This window comes from Nyctereutes procyonoides, unplaced genomic scaffold, assembly GCF_905146905.1.
Source record: "Nyctereutes procyonoides isolate TBG_1078 unplaced genomic scaffold, NYPRO_anot_genome, whole genome shotgun sequence".
Taxonomy (NCBI): Eukaryota; Metazoa; Chordata; class Mammalia; order Carnivora; family Canidae; genus Nyctereutes; species Nyctereutes procyonoides.
In genome coordinates, this window is record NW_026575146.1 from 83,933,046 (window position 1) to 83,952,364 (window position 19,319).

The 19,319-nt window shown below is 40.7% G+C and overlaps 1 protein-coding gene across 3 annotated transcripts in view; it reads right to left on the bottom strand.

Moving 5' to 3' along the window:
- PDCD2L (programmed cell death 2 like) overlaps positions 1 to 19,319 on the bottom strand; it is a 30,775-nt gene that overhangs the window by 6,781 nt on the left and 4,675 nt on the right. For all 3 annotated transcript variants that reach the window (XR_008662624.1, XM_055311938.1, XM_055311937.1), the window contains exon 6: positions 8,744 to 8,892. Coding sequence is in view for 2 of the 3 variants with exons in the window: in XM_055311938.1 (XP_055167913.1) it covers positions 8,744 to 8,892 (149 nt within the window). In the remaining variant the exon portion in view is untranslated. The remainder of the gene's footprint in view (positions 1 to 8,743; positions 8,893 to 19,319) is intronic.

Below are 19,319 nucleotides of genomic sequence, written 5' to 3' on the forward strand. Positions count from 1 at the left end.
GTGGGTCTAGAGCTCAGACTAGTTCAGGAGAACCAGCCACACAGGAGACGTCTTCAGGGGAATAAACATGGAGCCAGGTCGTCTGGAGTTCAATTTGTGAGGAAAATAATATTGAGAACCTTCAGGAGGGTGTGAGAACTGGCCATAAGAATCAAACAGGTAGGGATCCCTGGGTGGCGCAGTGGTTTAGCGTCTGCCTTTGGCCCAGGGCGCGATCCTGGAGACCCGGAATCGAATCCCACGTCGGGCTCCCGGCGCATGGGGCCTGCTTCTCCCTCTGCCTGTGTCTCTGCCTCTCTCCCTCTCTCTGTATGACTATCATAAATAAATTAAAAAAAAAAAAAAAGAATCAAACAGGTAGGGATCCCTGGGTGGCTCAGTCAGTGGCTGAGCGTCTCGTCTGCCTTGGGCCCAGGGCATGATCCTGGAGACCTGGGATCAAGTCCCACATCGGGGTCCCTGCGAGGAGCCTACTTCTCCCTCTGCCTGTGTCTCTGCCTCTCTCTGTGTCTCTCATGAATAAATAAAATCTTAAAAAAACAAAAAACACAAAGCACAAGCCTATTTAGCAGACAAAAGAATACACCAAGATATAATTTCTTTTTGCATGTGTCAGAGAAGTTTGCTAAAAACTTCATATCCTCTATTTTTTTTTAAGATTTTTTTTTAATTTGTTAATGAGAGAGAGAGAGAGAGAGAGAGAGAGAGAGAGAAAGAGAGGGGGAGGCAGAGACATAGGCAGAGGGAGATGCAAGCTCCATGCAGGGAGCCCAACGTGGGACTCGATCCCAGGACCGCGGGACCATGCCCTGGGCCGAAGGCAGATCAACCGCTGAGCCACCCAGGAGTCCCTATTTTTTTTTTTTAAATGTAAACTTTGCACCCAATGTGGGTCTCAAACTCACAACCTCTGTAACAGTAACAGTAACAGTAACATTCTCTACTGACTGAGCCACTCAAGTGCCCCTAAAAAGTTTATACCCTTTGGTAAAAAGATTCTACTTCTAAGATTCAACACTGAAGAAATACTCAAAATTACAAAAAAGACTTTATAGAAAGGGTACTAATTGTCATTTATGCTAAAGAAAAATTTAAAAAGAAACAGTTGAAATGTATAAACTTTGGAAATCGCTAGATAAAAATGGAAATTCCACTGGACAAAGTATTCAATGACGCTAGGAAATTCTGTGAACAAGTATAAGAACAATTTTATCTTTTATCTCAATGTGTATAGAAACAAGAAGAGAAAATAATGAGTATCACCAGCAATAATCTCTGGGTAACTGGATTTCTGAGGTAAGCATTACACATACACTTTAAAAAATATTTTTAAAGGGGTGCCTGGGTGGCTCAGTCAGTAAGCCATCTGCCTTAGACTCAGGTCATGATCCCAGGGTTCTGGGATAGAGCAGCATGGCTCCCTGCTTAGCGGGGAGCCTGCTTCTCCCTCTCCTCCCCACTTGTGGTCTCTGTTGCTATCTCTGTCTCTGTCTCAAATAAAAAAATATATTTTTTTAATTTTTAAAAATTATTTATGATAGTAACACACAGAGAGAGAGAGGCAGAGACACAGGCAGAGGGAGAAGCAGGCTCCATGCACCGGGAGCCCGACGTGGGATTCGATCCCGGGTCTCCAGGATCGCGCCCTGGGCCAAAGGCAGGCGCCAAACCGCTGCGCCACCCAGGGATCCCTCAAATAAATAAATCTTAATTTTTTTTTTTTTCCTAGAGAAATTAACACAGGGTGCTTGGCTGGCTGGCTCAGTTGGTGGAGTATATGACTTTTTTTTTTTTTTTAATACTTTATGTTGCTTCAATTCAAGACCTATTTTCTTTTTTTTAAGATTTTATTTATTGAGACACTGTGTGGCTCAGCTGTTGAGCATCTGCCTTCGGCTCAGGGCGTGATTCCGGGGTCCTTTGTGGGGAGCCTGCCCTCTGCCTGGGTCTCTGCTTCTCTCTACCTCTCTCATGAATAGAAAGATAAAATCTTTAAAAAAAAAAAAAAGAGAGAGAGATTTTACTTATTTGAGAGACAGTGAGAAAGAGAGGAAGAGAACATCTGAGAACATAAGTAGGAGGAGGGGAGTAGGGAGAGGGAAAAGCAGGCTCCTCGCTGAGCGAGAAGCCCTGACATGGGGCTCAATGTTGAGTGTAGAGATTAAAAATAAAACCTTAAAAATAAAAAGGTTATTAAAAAAATAAAAAAGGGGGGGGGCACATAAGAACATACTTAACTACAGCAGTAAACACATTCTTTTTAAGAGCACACAGAATATTCTCTGAGATACACCATATGTTAGGCCACAAAGTAAGTCTCAATAAATTAGAAAGACTGAAATCATACAAAGTTATTTTTTCCAATCACTATGATACAAAACTAGAAATGAATAACAAAAGGAAAACTGGAAAATTTACAAATATGTGGAAATTTTTTATTTTTTTTTAATTTTTATTTATTTATGAGAGAGAGAGAGAGAGAGAGAGAGAGAGAGAGGCAGAGACACAGGCAGAGGGAGAAGCAGGCTCCACGCACTGGGAGCCCGACGTGGGATTCGATCACGGGTTTCCAGGATCGCGCCCTGGGCCAAAGGCAGGCGCCAAACCACTGCGCCACCCAGGGATCCCCAAATATGTGGAAATTAAACAAAACACTTTCAAATAACCAACGGGTCAAAGGAAAAATCACGAAGGGCAATTAGTCAATATCTGAGACAAAAACAAAAACATGAAATACCCAAATCTTATGAGATGCAGTAAAAGTAGTACTAAAAGGAAATTTAGAGCTGCAAACATATACATTAAAAACAAAGAGGGGTACCTGAGTGGCTCAGTCGCTTAAGTGGCCTACTCCTGATTTCGGCTCAGGTCATGATCTCAAGGTTCTGGGATCAAGCCCCGTGTGGGGCTCTGCCCTCAGAGGAGAGTCTGCTCAATATTCTCTCTCTCCCTCTGCCCCTCCCCTCACTTGTGCGCTCTCTCTCTCTCTCTCAAATTAATAAACAAAACTTAAAAAAAAAAAAAGATCTCAAATCAATGACCTAACTGTATATTGAGGAATTAGAAAAAGACCACCAACCAACCAGAGCTAGCATAAGAAAAGAAAAAATAATAGCTAGAGTGGAGATTTTTTAAATGGAGACTACAAAACAATAGAGAAAAATCTAGAAAGTCAACAAATCGTTAACCAGAATGGCTAAGAAAAAAAAAAGAGAGAAGACTCAAGTTACCAAAATCAAAAAGTAGGGACATTACTACTAATTTTATGGGTAAAAAGGATTATAAAAGAATACCATGAACAGTTGTAAAACAACAAATCAGGTAACCTAAATGAAATGGACGAACTACTAGAAACATGCAAACTACCAAAACTGATTCAGGAAATAGAAAATCTGAATAGACTGTAACTAGTAAGGAGATTGAACCAGTAATCAAAAACCACCCAACAACAAAAAAGCCAAGAGCTAGATGGTTTAACTAGTGAATATGACAAAACATTCAAATACCAATCCCTCTTAACCTCTGCCAAGCAACTAAAGAGGAGTGATGACTCTAAAGAGGAATGACTTGTAACGCATTCTATGAGGCATTATCTTTTTTTTTTCTTTTTTTATAATGGGCACTATACCCAACATGGGGCTCAGACTCATGGGGCTCAACCTTGAGATCAATAGATCAAGAGTTGCATGTGGGTAGCTTAGTCGGTTGACTTGATCTCCGCTCAGGTTTTTTGTTTGTTTGTTTTTAAGATTTTATTTATTTATGAAAGACAGAGGCAGAGACACATGTGAGGGAGAAGCAGGCTCCAAGCAGAGAGCCCGACGTGGAACTCGATCCTGGGACTCCAGGATTACGCCCTGAGCCAAAGGCCGACAGACACTCAACCGCTGAGCCACCCAGGCGTCCCTTGGCTCAGGTCATGAGTGTAAGGCTGCATTGGGCTCCATGTTGCACATGGAGCCTACTTTAAAAATTATATAAGTAAACACATGCTCCCATCAACCAAGCCAGTCAGGTGCCCCAAGACAAGCATTATCTTAATACCAAAGCTATGCTAAGGCACTACAAGAAAATTACAGACCAATGTCCCTTATAAATACAACATACAGGGGTGCCTGGCTGGCTCAGTGGGGCTGAGGGGTGCCTAGCTGGCTCAGTATGTAGCTCTTGATCTCAGAGTTGTGAGTTCAAGTCTCATGTTGGGTGTAGAGATTGTTTAAATAATCTGTAAAAAAATAAATAAATAAATAAGAGGGATCCCTGGCTCAGTGGTTTGGCACCTGGCTTCAGCCAGGGCCTGATCCTGGAGTCCTGGGATCCAGTCCCACATTGGGCTCTCTGCATGGAGCCTGCTTCTCCCTCTGCCTGTGTCTCTGCCTCTCTCTCTCACTTTCTGTCTCTCATGAATAAATAAATAAAATCTTTAAAAAATTGTCTTTAAAAAATAAAATAAATAAAAAAATAAAATAAATAAAAAATAAAATAAATGTAAGATATAAAAATCCTCAACAAAATACTAGCAAACAAAATCCAAGAGCTTATTAAAAAGATTTATACACCAGGGTGCCTGGATGGCTAAGTCAGTAGAGCACGTGACTCTTAATCTTAGGGTTATGAGTTTGAGTCCCCTGTTGGGTATAGAGGGTATTTAAAAATAAAATCTTGGGCGGATCCCTGGGTGGCTCAGTGGTTTAGCGCCTGCCTTTGGCCCAGGGCGTGATCCTGGAGTCCCAGGATCGAGTCCCACGTCGGACTCCCGGCATGGAGCCTGCTTCTCCCTCCTCCTGTGTCTCTGCCTCTCTCTCTCTCTCTCTCTCTCTCTCTCTCTGTCTATCATAAAATAAATAAATAAATCTTAAAAAAATATAAAAATAAAATAAAATCTTGGGACACCTAGGTGGCTCAGCGGTTGAGCACCCGCCTTCGGCCCAGGATGTGATCCAGGAGTCCCGGGATTGAGTCCCACATCAGGTTCCCTGCATGGAGCCTGCTCTCTCTCTGCCTATGTCTGCCCCTCTCTCTCTCTCTCATGAATAAATAAAATCATTAAAAAAAATTCAAATAAATAAATAATAAAAATAAAATAAAATCTTAAAAAAATTTATATACCATGATCCAGTAAGATTTATCTCAAAATACAAAGGTGGTTAAATATACAAAAACTGACGTAATACACTTAATAAAATGAATACAACTGCATGATCATCTCAATTGATTCAGAAAAAGCATTTGACAAAAATCAACACACTCTACTGATAAAAATAACTCAATAAACAGAAGGGAAATTCCTCAATCAGGAATAAGATAAGGATGCCCAATTTTAACACTTCCAATCAACACAGAATTTATAGAGGAATTAAGCAGAAAAGAAAAAGGCAGAACTGAAAAGGAAGAAATAATATTAAAAAAAAAAAGAAGGAAGAAATAAAATGATCTGTTGCAGATGATTTGATCTTATACGTAGAAAACCCTAAATATCCACATAAAAAAATTGAGTTTTGGGCAGCCTGGGTGGCTCAGCAGTTTAGTGCCGCCTTCAGCCCAGGGTGTGATCCTGGAGACCTGGGAACAAGTCCCACGTCAGGCTCCCTGCATGGAGCCTGCTTCTCCCTCTCCCTGTGTCTGTGCTTGCCTCTCTCTCTCTCTCTCTCTCTCTGTCTCATGAATAAATAAATAAAATCTTTAAAAAAAAATTTTAAAAGATAGAATAAATTTTAAAAAATTGAGTTGCACATATTTTTCCTATTGTATTCTCCTTTGAAATCTCTCCTTTAGCCTTACTTTCTTCCAGCTTTGGTTGGTTGGTCTTTATTTCTAGTTTCTTGCAGTAACTTTTGGGTCACTGATTTGAGATCTTTGTTTTAAACATATGTGTGAGGGGATCCCTGGGTGGCTCGGCGGTTTCGTGCCTGCCTTTGGCCCGGGGCGCGATCCTGGAGTCCCGGGATTGGGTCCCACGTTGGGTCCCCGGCATGGAGCCTGCTTCTCCCTCTGCCTGTGTCTCTGCCTCTCTCTCTCTCTCTCTGTGTGTGTGTGTCTATCATAAATAAATAAAAATAAATCTTAAAAAAAAATAAAAACAAACGTGTGAAAAAAATAAATTAAACATAGTGTGTTTTTAGCTCTAATTTTTTTCTTTGAGCACTGCCTTTCATAAATATATTCAGCAAAGTTGCAGGACAAACAATCAAGGCCCCAAAATTAGTTGTATTTCTATATACTTGCAATGAACAATCCAAAAAAAAATTAAAAATATATTTAGGAATAAATTTAACCAAGGAGGCAAAAGACTGGTACACTGAAAACTATAAAACATTTCTGAAGGAAGTTAAAGACACAAATAAATGGAAAGACTGGAAGAATATTGTTAATATAACAATATACTGTTAGTATAACATAGAAGAGCATGTAACTCTTCTTGGGATTATGAGTTTGAGCCCCACATTGGGGGTAGAGATTACTGAATGAATGAATAAACAAATAAATAAGTGAACTTAGGGGCTCTTGGGTGGCTCAGTCCCTTGAACGTCAGCTAAAGTCATGATCTCAGGGTTATGAGACTGAGCCTGGCATTGGACTGCTCGCTGGGCATGGAGCATGCTTAAGATTCTCTCTCCCCTAGGGACGCCTGGGTGGCTCAGTCAGTTAAGCATCTGCCTTCAACTCAGGTCATGACCCTAGGGTCCTGGGATCAATTCCCATGTTAGGCTCCCTGCTCAGCGGGGAATCTGCTCCTCCCTCTCTCTCTGCACCCTCTGCCCCTTGTTCTCTCTCAAATAGATTAAAAAACAACAAAAATGATTCTTTCTGCCCCTCTCCCTCCCTCTCTTAAACATCAAAAATGTATATTTTTTTTCCAAAATAAGGGTTTTACATATATATATATATATATATATATATATATATATATATATATATATATATTCATATGTGGGTGTACAAAAGAAGTTGTACAGGAAAGGCATAGAAAAATAAACTTGACATAAAAAAAATTCTCTCAAGTAACTGACATTAGGAAGGCCTTTACTTCTTATTGCATATAATGTAGAACTGCCTGAATCTTATAGCACATATTACTGTTTTTTTTAGGTAAGCTCTACGCCCAATGTGTGGCTTGAACTCATAACCAAGATCAATAGTTTTATGCTCTACCAATGGAGCCAACCAGGTGCCCTATTACTTTTATTATAAAAACTTTTAATTTTTGTTTTAAAAATTCTAAATATAAAGATCATATAATGATGATAAAATCATAACTAAAATCATACAAAAATTATTTTTAAATTTTTTTAAAAGATTTTATTTGAGTGAGAGAGTGCACACAAGCATGGGCAGAGGGACAAGCAGTCTACCCACTAAGCATAGAGCCTGACACAGGCTCGATCCCAGGACCCTGAGATCATGACCAGAGCTGAAGTCAGATGCTAAACCAACCAAGCCACCCAGGCACCCCGTAAAAGTTATCTTTTAAATTTTTATTTTTTAAAGATTTTATTTATTTATTCATGAGACACACAGAGAGACAGAGAGGCAGAGACATAGGCAGAGGGAGGAGAAGCAGGCTCCACACATGGAGCCCGACGTGGGACTCAATCCCGGGACTCCAGGATCATGCTCTGGGCTGAAAACAGGCGCTAAACCACTGAGCCACTCAAGTGTCCCTTTTAAATTTTTAAAGTAAATTCTATTGCCAACATGGGGCTTGAACTCACAACCCCCAAGCCAACACAGGCTCTTCCAACTGAGCCAGCCAGGTGCCCTATAAAAGTTATTCTCCCTCCCCTGTGCCCCCCGTTTTTTTAGAGAATAAAAGGGGTGCCTGGGTGGCTTAGTCAGTTGGGTGTCTGCCTTTCGCTTGGAGTCTGGGATTGAGGCCCACGTCGGGCTCCCCACTCAGTGGGGAGTCTACTTCTCCATCTCCCTCTGCCCCTCCCCCGTTCCTACACTTGTATGCTTGTGTGTGCTCTTTCAAATAAAATCTTAAAAAGAATAATATATTTTGACTATAATATGCTATGAAAAAAATTTTTTTTGGTAAGTAAACTTTACCCCCAATGGGGACTTAACTCATAATCCTGAGATCAAGAATCACACGATCCACCAAACTAGCCAGGCAGGGACTCCTGCTATAAAAATAATTTTAAGGCTAAAAAATAGCTTGCTTGCTTGATTTACTTAAGATTTTTATTTATTTATTCATGAGAGACACAGAGACAGAGAGAGAGGCAGAGACACAGGCAGAGGGAGAAGCAGGCTCCATGCAGGGAGCCTGACGTGGGACTCGATCTCGGGTCTCCAGGATAACGCACTGGGCTGAAGCGGCGCTAAACCGCTGAGCCACCTGGGCTGCCCAATAGCTAAGCTTTAAACCAATCAAATGGTATCCATGATTCTGTTATGATTGATTGGATTATAAATTTCCCAAATTTTCTGTAATATGCTTATATTTGATAAGTAAACAGAAACAACTGAGAGCCTTTCCTTTTAAAATAATTCCATTGGGATCCCTGGGTGGCTCAGCGGTTTAGCGCCTGCCTTTGGCCCAGGGTGTGATCCAGGAGTCCTGGGATCGAGTCCTGCATTGGGCTCCCTGCATGGAGCCTGCTTCTCCCTCCGCCTGTGTCTCTGCCTCTCTCTCTCTGTGTCTCTCATGAATAAATAAATAAATAAAACCTTTAAAAAAAAATAATTCCATTACTGGTGCAATAGATCCACAAATTCAAATTAAAAAAGGGCTTATTACCTAAATTAGTGCTTCTGAGCATGCTGACCAGTGCTGGCATAAGCTGAAACTCAAATGTCCTTCGGCCTCCACAGTGGCTGCAGGCTGGGAGCTGAGTGACTTCTGATGGAGGGCAGGTCAGAAAAAGTGGTTCTCCACTCCAGGAATACCTAGGGCAAGGAAACAAAGAACCCTGAAGGACCACATACAAATCACATTCCAACACCAGAGGCCATGCTTTGCAAACTTTGTTTCCTTCTTACAGAGTACCAGGAATAAAACCAGAGAGCAAAGAAAATCCAAAGGCCCAAAATCTAGTAGCAAGCCTGTAGAGCTCAGCAAGGTATCTGAAGTCTTGTCAATGTTTGATTCAAAGTCTGGATGAAGGGACACCTGGGTGGCTCAGCAGCTGAGCATCTGCCTTCGGCTCAGGGCCTGATCCAGGGTCTGGGGATCAAGTCCCGTATTAGGCTCCCTGCAAAGAGCCTGCTTCTCCCTCTGTGTCTCTGCCTCTCTCTCGAATAAATAAATAAAATCTTTTTTTTTCTTTTTTTTTTAATTTTTATTTATTTATGATAGTCACAGAGAGACAGAGAGAGAGGCAGAGACACAGGCAGAGGGAGAAGCAGGCTCCATGCACCGGGAGCCCGACGTGGGATTCGATCCCGGGTCTCCAGGATCGCGCCCTGGGCCAAAGGCAGGCACTAAACCGCTGCGCCACCCAGGGATCCCTAAATAAAATCTTAAGGAAAAAAAAAGTCTGGATGAAGGTACTAAAGCCAATGCTGAACTGAATCTAATTAAAATTGCAACAAAGTCCAGACTCAGCTCAACCAAAGAGTAAGCACATTACTAGCCTTACAGAAGAAGGGGCATACCCTTCTAAGGAGTAAATATTTACTTCAGTATCCACTGTTCTTCAACATACAATGTTGAATAAAAGAAATTAAATATACAGGCGCGCCTGGGTGGCTCAGTCGGTTAAGTGTTGGCCTTCAGCTCAAGTCATGATCCCAGGGTTCCAGAACTGAGTCCTGCATCAGGCTCTCTGCTGGGAGTCTGCTTGTCTCTCTGCCCCTCCTCCTGACGTTACTTTCATAAATAAATAAATAGATAGATAGATAGATAGATAGATAAATAAAATCTTTAAAAAATACCCACAGATAAGATAATGGAAGTTATCAGAAAAAGACTAAAATATCAGTGGAGGGAGAATAAAACAAACAAAAAAGTAACAAAATATCAATGATAAACATATAACAATCAAGCAGAAAAGGTGGATGTGCATAAACAGACGAGGAAGTTAGCACAGAAATGGAAACTAAAAGATCAAAAGAGAAATGCTAAAAACAAATAATGCTGTAGCAAAATAAAGAACTTCAGTCAATAAAAGTTAACAGTAGGTAGGAAACAACAACAAAGATCTGTGAATCCGGGCAGCCCCAGTGGCTCAGCGGTTTAGCACCGCCTTTGGCTCAGGGCAGGATCCTGGAGATCCGGGATCGAGTCCCATGTCAGGCTCCATGCAGGCTGGGAGCAAAGGCTGCTCCCTCTGCCTGTGTCTCTGCCTCTCTCTCTGTCTCTCATGAATAAATAAATAAAAATCTTAAATAAATAAATAAATAAATAAATAAATACATACATACATACATCAAAGCTATTTTTTATCCTTAAAAAAAAATTTTTTTTTTTTGTTAAAATTATTTTTATAGCAGGAGTCCCTGCCTGGGGTAGCCCTGGTGGCGCAGTGGTTTAGCGCCGCCTGCAGCCCGGGGTGTGATCCTGGAGACCCGGATCAAGTCCCACATCGGGCTTCCTGCATGGAGCCTGCTTCTCCCTCTGCCAGTGTCTCTGCCTCTCTCTCGCTCTCTCTGAATGAATAAATAAATAAATCTTTAAAAAAAAAAAAAAAAAGGAGTCCCTGCCTGGCTAGTTTGGTGGATCATGTGATTCTTGATCTCAGGATTATGAGTTAAGCCCCCATTGGGGGTAAAGTTTAATAATTTTTTTCATTGGCAAGTTCATAAAGTAGCAAACAACAGTGCGTAAAATACAGTAAATCAAAGATACACATTATAATCACTTGAGCAAACACTTTTTATGGCAACAAAAAAAGACATTAAATCATCAACTAAAAATACTCAATTCACTGAAAAAGAAGGTTAAAGGAGAAGAGGGACAAGAAAACTAAAAAGGAAAAAGCCAATACCAGGATGATAAAATTAACCCACCACTACCAATAATTACATTAAATGGGCTCAAGAGACACTGCAAAAAGCAGTCTGGATAAAATAAAGGCAAGACATACATACACACACACACACACACACACACACACACACACACATACATATACTCTTTAAAAAGTATACTTTAGATATTACCTCATACCCATTAGAACGGCGATTATCCAAAAGACAAGAAATAACAAATATTGGTAAAGGTGTAAAGAAAAGGGAACCCTTGTGTACTGTTTGTGGGAATGTAAATTGGTGCAGCCACTACAAAAAAACAGTATGGGGATTCCTGGGTGGCTCAGCAGTTTAGCGCCTGCCTTTGGCCTCGGGCACGATCCTGGAGTCCCTGGATCGAGCCCCACGTCGGGCTCCCAGAATGGAGCCTACTTCTCCCTCTGCCTGTGTCTCTGCCCCTCTCTCCCTATGTCTATCGTGAATAAATAAATAAAATCTTACAAAAAAAAAACCCCAAAAAAACAGTATGGAGGTTCCTCAAAATCTTGGGAACAGAATTACCATATGATCCAGCAATCTCATTTCTGGGTATTTACTCAAAGGAGACAAAAACACTAACTCAAAAAAGATACCTACCCTCATGTTCACTGCAGCATTATTTACAATAGCAAAGACACGTAAGTAACCCATGTTCCATCGACAGATAAATGGATAAAGAAAATTGTACTGTGCGTGTACGTGTGTTATATGTGTGTGTATGCATATATACAGAATATACATAAACAACAGAACACTCAGCCATAAAGAAGGAAGTCTTGACATTTACAACAGCAGGGATGGGATTCAAGGGCATGATGCTAAGTGAAGTAAGTCAGAGAAAGACTGTGAAATTACTTACATGCAGGACCTAAAAAAAACAAAAACCAAACCAAACTCATAGAGAAGAAATTGGTGGTTCCCAGAGGCAAGGATCAGGGGTGGGAGAAAAAAGTGAACTGTTTTTTTTCTTTTTTAGTTTAAATAAATCAAATAATTTATCAAAAAACCCCAAACAAACCCACTTTATATTTAAAGGAAGAGTATAAAAAAGATCAACCATACAAAAACTAAACAAAAGAAAGCTAGTGTGGCTATACTGACATCAGATCAAATACACTCCAAGGAAGGAGTATCATCAGAAATAAATAGGAAGATTTATTTATAACAGGATCAATTCTTCAGATAAATATAATAATCCTGCACATGCATACAACTTAAACAGTACTAAAATTCATGAGACAAGCTTTAAGAAGGAGAAAAAGACATATCTATAATCATAATTGAAGGTTTCAACCCTCTTTTCTTTAATTCCTTTTTTTAAAGATTATTTTTTATTTATTCATGAGAGACAGAGAGAGTGAAAGAGGCAGAGACACAGGCAGAGGGAGAAGCAGGCTCCCTGAAGGCAGCCCCATATGGGACTCAATCCTGAATCACGAGATCATGCCCTGAGTTGAAGATGTAGATGCTCAACCACTGAGCCACCCACGTGTCTCAACAGCCCTCTTTTTTAAAGATTTTATTTATTTGAGAGAGACAAAGAAAGTACATGCATACACATGAGCACACACAAGCAGAGGGGAGGGGCAGAGGGAGAGAGAGAAGCAGACTCCTCGCTGAGCGGAGAGCCCGATGCATGGCTCTGTCCCAGGACACTGGGATCATAAGGCAGATGCTTAACTGACTGAGCCACCCAGATACCCAACACTCCCCTCTCAGTAAATGATAAGCAAGACAAAAGTGATCAGTAATAGAAACTGGTGTTGCCACAACTGGATATTCATACAAAAAAAGAACCTCAACCCTCATATATTATATACAAAAATTAACTCAAAATGGATCACAGACCTAAATGTAAGAACTAAAACTGAGAACTCCTATAAGAAAACACAGGAAATCAAACGCACCAAATTCTGTTACCTTTGGTTAGATAGAAATTTCTGAAGAAATTAAAAGTTGAACTACCAAATAAAAAAAACTGTTCAGTTGGACTTGATCAAAATGTAAAACATCTCTTCAAAAGACCCTATTAATAAATGAAAGGCAGGGAAGCCTGGGTGGTTCAGTTGGCTAAGCATCTAACTTCAGCTCAGGTCAGGATTTCAGGGTCCTGGGATTGATCCCCATGCCAGGCTCCATGCTCAGTGGAGAGTCAGCCTGTCCCTCTACCTCTTACCCTGTGATCATGTGCTCTTTCTCTAATAAATAAAATCTTTAAAAAATAATAAAAATTGGGGCACCTGGGGGTGGCTCAGTGGTTGAGCATCTGTCTGTGGCTCAGGTTGTGATCCCAGGGTTCTGGGATTGAGTCCTGCATCGGGCTCCCTGCAGGAAGCCTGCTTCTTCCTCTGCCCATCTCCATGTCTCTCATGAATAAATAAATAAAATCTTAAAAAAAAAAAAAACAATCAAAATAAAATAAAAGGCAAGCCACAGACAGGGAGAAAATATGGGAAAAGCATAGATCCCAAAAATGACCCATATCCTTGGGGCACCAGAGTGCTCTAGTTAGTTGGGCCTCCAATTCTTGATTTTGGCTCAGGTCATGATCTCATGATCATAGGATCAAGTCCAGCGTTGGGCTCCCTGCTCAGCAAGGAGTCTACTTGTCTCTCTCTCTCTGTTCCTCCCCAGCTCATGCTCTTTCTCTCTCTCAAATAAATAATAAATAAAACCTTAAAAATAAGAACTTATATCCTGAACATATAAAGAATTCCTCTTAGTAACAAAAAGATAAGCAGCCTAATAAAAATGTGGACAAGATATGAATAGACACACTCACAAAGATGACAGATATAGATGGAAAACAAGCACTTGAAAAGATGTTCGACATCACTAGTCATTAGAGAAACACAAACTAAGACCACAAGGAAATATTGCTACTCCACATCTTCTAGAACGGCTAAAACTAAACACTGTATCCTGTACTGCCAAAGGCGCAGAGGAACTAGAACTCTTACACACTACTGAAGTGAATATTTTTTGTTTAAAGACTTATTTATTTATTCCTGAGAGACACAGAGACAGAGAGAGAGGCAGAGACACAGGCAGAGGGAGAAGCAGGCTCTTCACAGAGAGCCTGGGACTTGATACCGAATCCCGGGATCAAGACCTGAGCCGAAGGCAGCCACCCAATGGCTGAGCCACTCACGTGCCCTACGGAAATGAATGTTACCAGTACAGCCACTTTGAAAACCAGTTTGGTTGTTTCTAAGAAGTTAAACACATACATATCATAAGATCTAACCATTTCGATCCCAGATATTTTACCCAGGAGAAATGAAAGCATATGCCCAAAGATTTATATACACTAATGTTTACAGCAGCTTTATTTATAATAACCCAAACACCCATCAACACGTGCACAGATAAACACGTGAATGAAGAAACAACTCGTGGTATATTTATACAACGGAATATTACACAGCAGTAAAAACCAATAAACCACTGACACACACAAGGATGAATCTTGAAATTATACCAAGTGAGGGATCCCTGGGTGGCGCAGAGGTTTGGCACCTGCCTTTGGCCCAGGGCGCGATCCTGGAGACCCAGGATCAAATCCCACATCGGGCTCCCAGTGCATGGAGCCTGCTTCTCCCTCTGCCTATGTCTCTGCCTCCCTCTCTCTTTCTATGTGACTATCATAAATAAAAATAAAAAAAAAAAATAAAAAAAAAAAAAGAAATTATACCAAGTGAAAGAGACCAGATGCCCCCCACCAAAACGTATACCCTTTATGATTTCATTTATAGAAATTTGTAAAAAAATATACTAAGGTATAATGACAAGAAGGTCTGTGGTTGCCTGGGGATGGGGAAGACACAGGGTGAGAGGATTTACGTATGAGTACACAGAAACTTCTGAGGCGGGGTCCCTGAACGGCTCAGTTAAGCATACAACTCTTGATTTCAGCTCAGGTCATGATCTCAGGGTTTTGAGATCGAGCTCCGCTTCAGGCTCCGTAGTGGACATGGAGCCTGCTTAAGATTGTCTCTCGTCCTCTCCCTCTGACTCTCCCCAACCCATAAAAAAAAGAAAAAAAAAATTTCGGCAAGGTATGTGTGTGTGTGTGTGTACAAATAAGTGTGTGAGCTAGATGCTCATTACCTTGATTGTGGCAATAGTTTCATGGGTGCACGCATATCAAAACTTAAAGTGTACATTTTTAATATGGGCTGTTTACTGTATCTCAACTGCACCTCATCAAAGGTGTTTAAGAATGGATGTACATGGGCAGCCCTGGTGGCTCGGCGGCTTAGTGCCGCCATCGGCCCAGGTTGTGATCCTGGAGACCGGGGATCGAGTCCCACGTCAGGCTCCCTGCATGGAGCCTGCTTCTCCCTCTGCCTATGTCTCTGCCTCTCTCTCTCTGGATCTCTCATGAAAAAATAAATAAAATCTTTAAAAAAGAAAAAAAGAAGAAGATATGCAGATGCCAAATAAGTACATGTAAAAATGCTTAACATTAGTTATTAGGAAAATGAAAATTAAAACCACAATGAAATACTACTACCACCTATTAGGATGGTTAAAATTTTTTAAATTGACACTATTTTTAAAACTAGCACCAGGGGGACTCCTGGTTGGCTCAGCAGTTGAGCACCTGCCTTCGGCCCAGGGCAAAATCCTAGAGTCCCGGGATCAAGTCCCGCATCGGGCTCCCTGCATGGAGCCTGCTTCTCCCTCTGCCTGTTTCTCTGCCCCTCTGTGTGTCTCTCATGAATAAATAAAATCTCAAAAAAAAAAAAAAACAAAAACAAACAACACTACCACCAGGCTAAGCCTCTTTGCTGTCAATCACTCTTGAACTCAATGTACTTTGCAGATTTGGTTCATATTTCATTTGTTGGAGGAAATTTCCTATTTTACCTCTGAATACTGTTTTTGATCCATTTGCTAGGTTCTCTATTTTGGACACCATTTATCCTAATAGTAATGACTTTTTATCAGCCTTCCACAGATATCAGCTCCTGATTGCTTAGTCTTTTTCTTCTGGACTCACAGGATTATTTCAAGTCTTTTCTCTGTGGCAGTGCTTTGATTTTTAGCTAAGTCTATTATGTTCCTTATACTCCAAATTTATTAGATCTGTAATGCTGTACACAGCAATGCAAGTTTCTTCTGGCATCTCATAGTTATTTTCTCACCTTTGAGCTCTAGGTTGCATCGAATTCATTTTCTTATGAAGTTCTTATCTTGAAGAATCTCCTGGGAATTAGGTGTTCCTGAGATGATGCTTTCTTCCAGACATGGTTCTCAATTCATCTTTATAAGTACTATTCATGTCTTTAAGGCCCATACTATGACAAGGGTGGCATGCCATTTCTCGGCTCACTCATGCCTAACGGGGGCAACTCTGCTTAGACCATCTATTTGCTCCAAAATTGTATGTGTAAAAAATGATTTTTTACTGATTTCCTGTCAATCTCCCATCTGGGGTTCGTTCATCTCTCCTTCTCCAAGACTTTTTCATTTCCACTACTTTTCTGTCAGTGGTAAAAGACAGGGAATGGAAGGGAGGGTGAATATAGTTCTTCTAAGACTAGATGTAATCTTTTTTTTTTTTTTAAGATTTTATTTATTTATTCGAGAGAGAGAGAGAGAGAGAGAGAGGCAGAGAAACAGGCAGAGGGAGAAGCAAGCTCCATGCAGGGAACCTGATGTGGGACTCGATCCTGGGTCTCCAGGATCATGCCCTGGGCCGAAGGCAGGCGCTAAACTCTCTGGTGAAGAGATTCCTCCCAGGGGCTGGGCTCCAGGCTGAGAATCACTGTCACTGTTGAGATGCCATATGATTACAGATACTTGTTTAATCTGAAAATTCTGTTGAAGGGATCATAATTTGGGCATGTTTTCATGAGGGCACATATGCTCTCTTTGCTAGGAGATCTCTAGTTGCCATACTTAATTAAGGAGAAATAAGATAAACTGGATATTCATCAATAAAATTAGGATTCAGGGGATCCCTGGGTGGCGCAGCGGTTTGGCGCCTGCCTTTGGCCCAGGGCACGATCCTGGAGACCCAGGATCGAATCCCACGTCGGGCTCCCGGTGCATGGAGCCTGCTTCTCTCTCTGCCTGTGTCTCTGCCTCTCTCTCTTTCTCTGTGTGACTATCATAAATAAATAAAAAATTTTAAAAAATCCATATTTAAAAAATAAATAAATAAATAAAATTAGGATTCAGTAATCAAGAGCAAAGTCTGATTTTGTACTAAGTAGAAAAAACTATAGTCACACAATACATATTGAAAACCTTTAACCTTCACACCTCTGATCCTGAATTTCACTTCCAGAACTATTGGGAAATCATAAAAAATTCTAAGATTTACAAAGGGAATATATAATAGTATCGTTAAAATTGCAAAAGTGAAACAAACTAAATGGGAGCAATTAAACATCCTATGATATACCCAAATACTTACTTGCCAAAATCAAACAAATCAAGAAAATTAGGGGATCCCTGGGTGGCTCAGGGGTTTGATTCCTGCCTTTGGCCCAGGGCGCGATCCTGGAGTCCTGGGATCGAGACCCACATCAAGCTCCCAGCATGGGGCCTGCTTCTCCCTCTGCCTGTGTCTCTGCCTCACTCTCTCTCTATGTCTATCATGAATAAATAAATAAATCTTTAAAAAAAATCAAGAAAATTTATCTGCATAAAGGCCTAATCTAACGCATAAAGAGTCTCTAAAAATCAAAAGGACCAAGAACTTACAGAAAAATGGGCAAAAGATATATACAGAAATGATTCAAAAACAGAGAAAGATATTCATAATAAAAAAAGGAAAATAAAATAATAAATAAATAAATAAATAAATAAATAAATAAATAAATAAATAAAAATTAAAAAAGGAAAATAAAATTATACCCAGATGCACTTTTTCACCTTGAATCAGCAGAAATACAAAAAACATGAAGCTCACGCTGCAGGTCAGGCTATAGGAACACAAGCACTTATGGATTGCCAGTAGGAACTGAAGTCCCTATAAGAGTCATTTTGCTGCTATCAATAAAAATTACAACTGTGGAGAGCTTTTTGTTTAACTCTTAACTTTTTGCCACTTCAAGGAATGTAGCCTAAAGATACACCTGCATACGTGGAAAATGATATTAGGTGCAAAACTATTTATTAGCATAACATATAAAAGCAAAAGCTTGGAGGGGCGCCTGGGTGGCTCAGTCGGTTAAGCATCTGCCTTCAGCTCAGGTCATGATCCCAGGGTCCTGAGATCAAGCCCCACATCAGGCTCCCTTCTCAGTGGGGAGCCTGATTCCTCTCCCTCTCCCCTTCTCCCTGGCTCATGTATGCTCCACCCCCTCTCGTCTCACTCTCTCTCAAATAAATTATAAGATCTTTAACAAAACAAAACAAAAGCTTGGAAACATTAAATGCCCATAAATCAAAAAAATGGACAAGGAACTACAGTCCTATAAAGCCTATTAAAAAAAAAAAAAAATCAGGGATCCCTGAGTGGGTCAGCGGTTTAGCACCTGCCTTCAGCCCAGGGTGTGATCCTGGAGTCCGGGGATGGAGTTCCATGTTGGGATCCCAGCATGGAGCCTGCTTCTCCCTCTGCCTGTGTCTCTGCCTCTCTCTCACTGTGTCTCTCATGAATAAATAAATAAAATCATAAATAAAATCATATAATAAAATAAAATAGAATAGAATAAAATAGAATAAAATAAAATAAAATAAAATAAAATAAAAATAAAAAGTCAGGGGGATCCCTGGGTGGCTCAGAGGTTTAGTGCCTGCCTTTGGCCCAGGGCTTGACCCTGGAGACCCGGGATCGAGCCCCACATCGGGCTCCCTACATGGAGTCTGCTTCTCCCTCTGCCTGTCTCTGCCTGTCTCTTTCTCTCATGAATAAATAAATAAAATCTTAAAAAAAAAATCAAAGTTCTATTGGGTGCCTGGCTGGCTCAGTCAGTGGAACATGTGATTCTTAATCTCAAGGTTGTGAGTTTGAGCCCCACATTGGATGTAGAGACTAAAATAAAATCTTAAAAAAAAAAAATCAAAGTTCTAAATGTATTGAAAAGATACTATAGAGATTGTTTTGAAAAAAAAATCACACTGTATGATCCAAGTTTTTTTCTTTTTTTTTTTAATCTTAAGTAATCTCTACACACAAGATAGGGTTCAAACTCACAACCCTGAGATCAGGGGTTGCATGCTCTACTGACTGAGCCAGGCAGGCGTCCCCCCGTCACATTATATTTTTTAAAAGCACACAATTCCAGGACCCATGGGCGGCTCAGTGGTTAAGCGTCTGCCTTCGGCCCCAGGGCGTGATCCTGGGGTCCCGGGATCGAGTCCCACATTAAGCTTCCTGCATGGAGCCTGCTTCTCTCTCTGCCTAT